The sequence below is a fragment of the Acanthamoeba castellanii genome (genome assembly GCF_000313135.1).
Source record: "Acanthamoeba castellanii str. Neff unplaced genomic scaffold scf7180000084761, whole genome shotgun sequence".
NCBI classification, from domain to species: Eukaryota; Discosea; order Longamoebia; family Acanthamoebidae; genus Acanthamoeba; species Acanthamoeba castellanii.
Window position 1 is genome coordinate 389,693 of NW_004457596.1, and position 1,610 is coordinate 391,302.

Here is a 1,610-nt window from a genome sequence, read left to right on the forward strand (position 1 = left end):
ACGTGGTCGACGGCTACGTGGGCTGGGTGCCCGAGCACCAGCTCAAGGTGCGCGTCATCTGCGCGCGTGCCTACCACGCCCTGTTCATCAGCAACATGATGGTGCGCCCGACCGACGAGCAGCTGCTCGACTTCGGCGAGCCCGACTTCATCATCTACAACGCCGGCCAGTTCCCTGCCAACCGATACACAGAGTACGTCGCCACGCACGCGTTACACACACACACCACGTGCACACAACAATGCTAATTTTGCGTGTTTCTTTTTTGGCGCCATCTAGGGGAGTGGCATCGTCCACCAGCGTGTGCTTGAGCTTGGCCCGGCGCGAGATGGTCATCCTCGGCACTGAGTACGCCGGCGAGATGAAGAAGGGCATCTTCACCTTCATGCACTACGTCATGCCCAAGCAGGGCGTGCTTTCGCTCCACAGCAGCGCCAACGCGGGTCCCGAGGGCGACGTCTCGCTCTTCTTCGGCCTCAGCGGCACCGGCAAGACCACCCTGTCGGCCGACCCCAAGCGCGGCCTCGTGGGCGACGACATGCACTGCTGGTACAACCAGGGCGTGTTCAACATGGAGGGCGGTTGCTACGCCAAGGCGATCGATCTCGACCCCAAGCAGGAGCCCGAGATCTTCAACGCCATCCGCTTCGGCGCCGTGCTCGAGAACGTTGTCTACGACGAGCACTCGCGCGTGGTCGACTACCACGACATCAGCATCACCGAGAACACGCGCACGGCCTACCCGATCGAATTCATCCCCAACGCCATCATCCCGTGCGTGGCCGGCCAACCCAAGAACGTCATCCTCCTCACGTGCGACGCCTTCGGCGTCCTCCCGCCCGTCTCCAAGCTCACACCCGAGCAGACCGCTTACCACTTCATCACCGGCTACACTGGTACCACTTCACGCACAGCAGACACACCGGACACACCTTTTCTGACCTCTGTTGATGCGTGCAGCCAAGGTGGCCGGTACTGAGGTGGGAATCACGGAGCCCGTGTGCACGTTCTCGCCGGCCTTCTCGGCCCCGTTCCTCGTGTTCCACCCCAACGTCTACGCCGACATGCTCATCGAGAAGGTCAAGACCCACAAGGTCGACTGCTGGCTGGTCAACACCGGCTGGTCGGGCGGCGGCTACGGCGTCGGCGCCCGGATGAAGCTGGCCTGGACCCGGGCCATCATCGACGCCATCCACAACGGCGAGCTGGCCAAGTGCGAGTACGAGAACTTTGGGGTCTTCAACGTCAGCATTCCCAAGGCGGTGACCGGCGTGCCCGCCGAGATTCTCAACCCCGTCAACTCGTGGAAGGACAAGGCCGCCTACAAGGCCACCCTCGAGAAGCTGGCCCAGAAGTTCATCAACAACTTCGCGGCCTACGCCGACGGCTGCACGCCCGGCACCATCGCCGCCGGCCCCAAGCTCCCCTCTGCCTAAGGCGCCGCGGCCAACGTCCCGAGCGTGCTCCACCTGCGCGCCACTCCAGCAACCCAGCAAACCTTTTACCCAGATTGTCACACTTTTCCAGAGGAAAACAAGGATGTACAAAACGAACGCGTCGTGTGTTGTGTGTGGGCGTGCGCGTGCGCTTTGCTGAGGTTTTATTCGTTG

General features: G+C 62.4%; 1 protein-coding gene across 1 annotated transcript; it reads left to right on the top strand.

Annotated features, from left to right (window-relative positions):
• Positions 1-95: 95 nt before the first annotated feature.
• On the top strand, positions 96-1,436 carry ACA1_231010 (phosphoenolpyruvate carboxykinase; the record flags this gene model as incomplete). Its single annotated transcript, XM_004346569.1, has 3 exons — positions 96-193; positions 280-896; positions 961-1,436. The coding sequence occupies 3 exons, from the start codon at positions 96-98 to the stop codon at positions 1,434-1,436; spliced, it is 1,191 nt and encodes a 396-aa protein (XP_004346619.1).
• Positions 1,437-1,610: the final 174 nt, after the last annotated feature.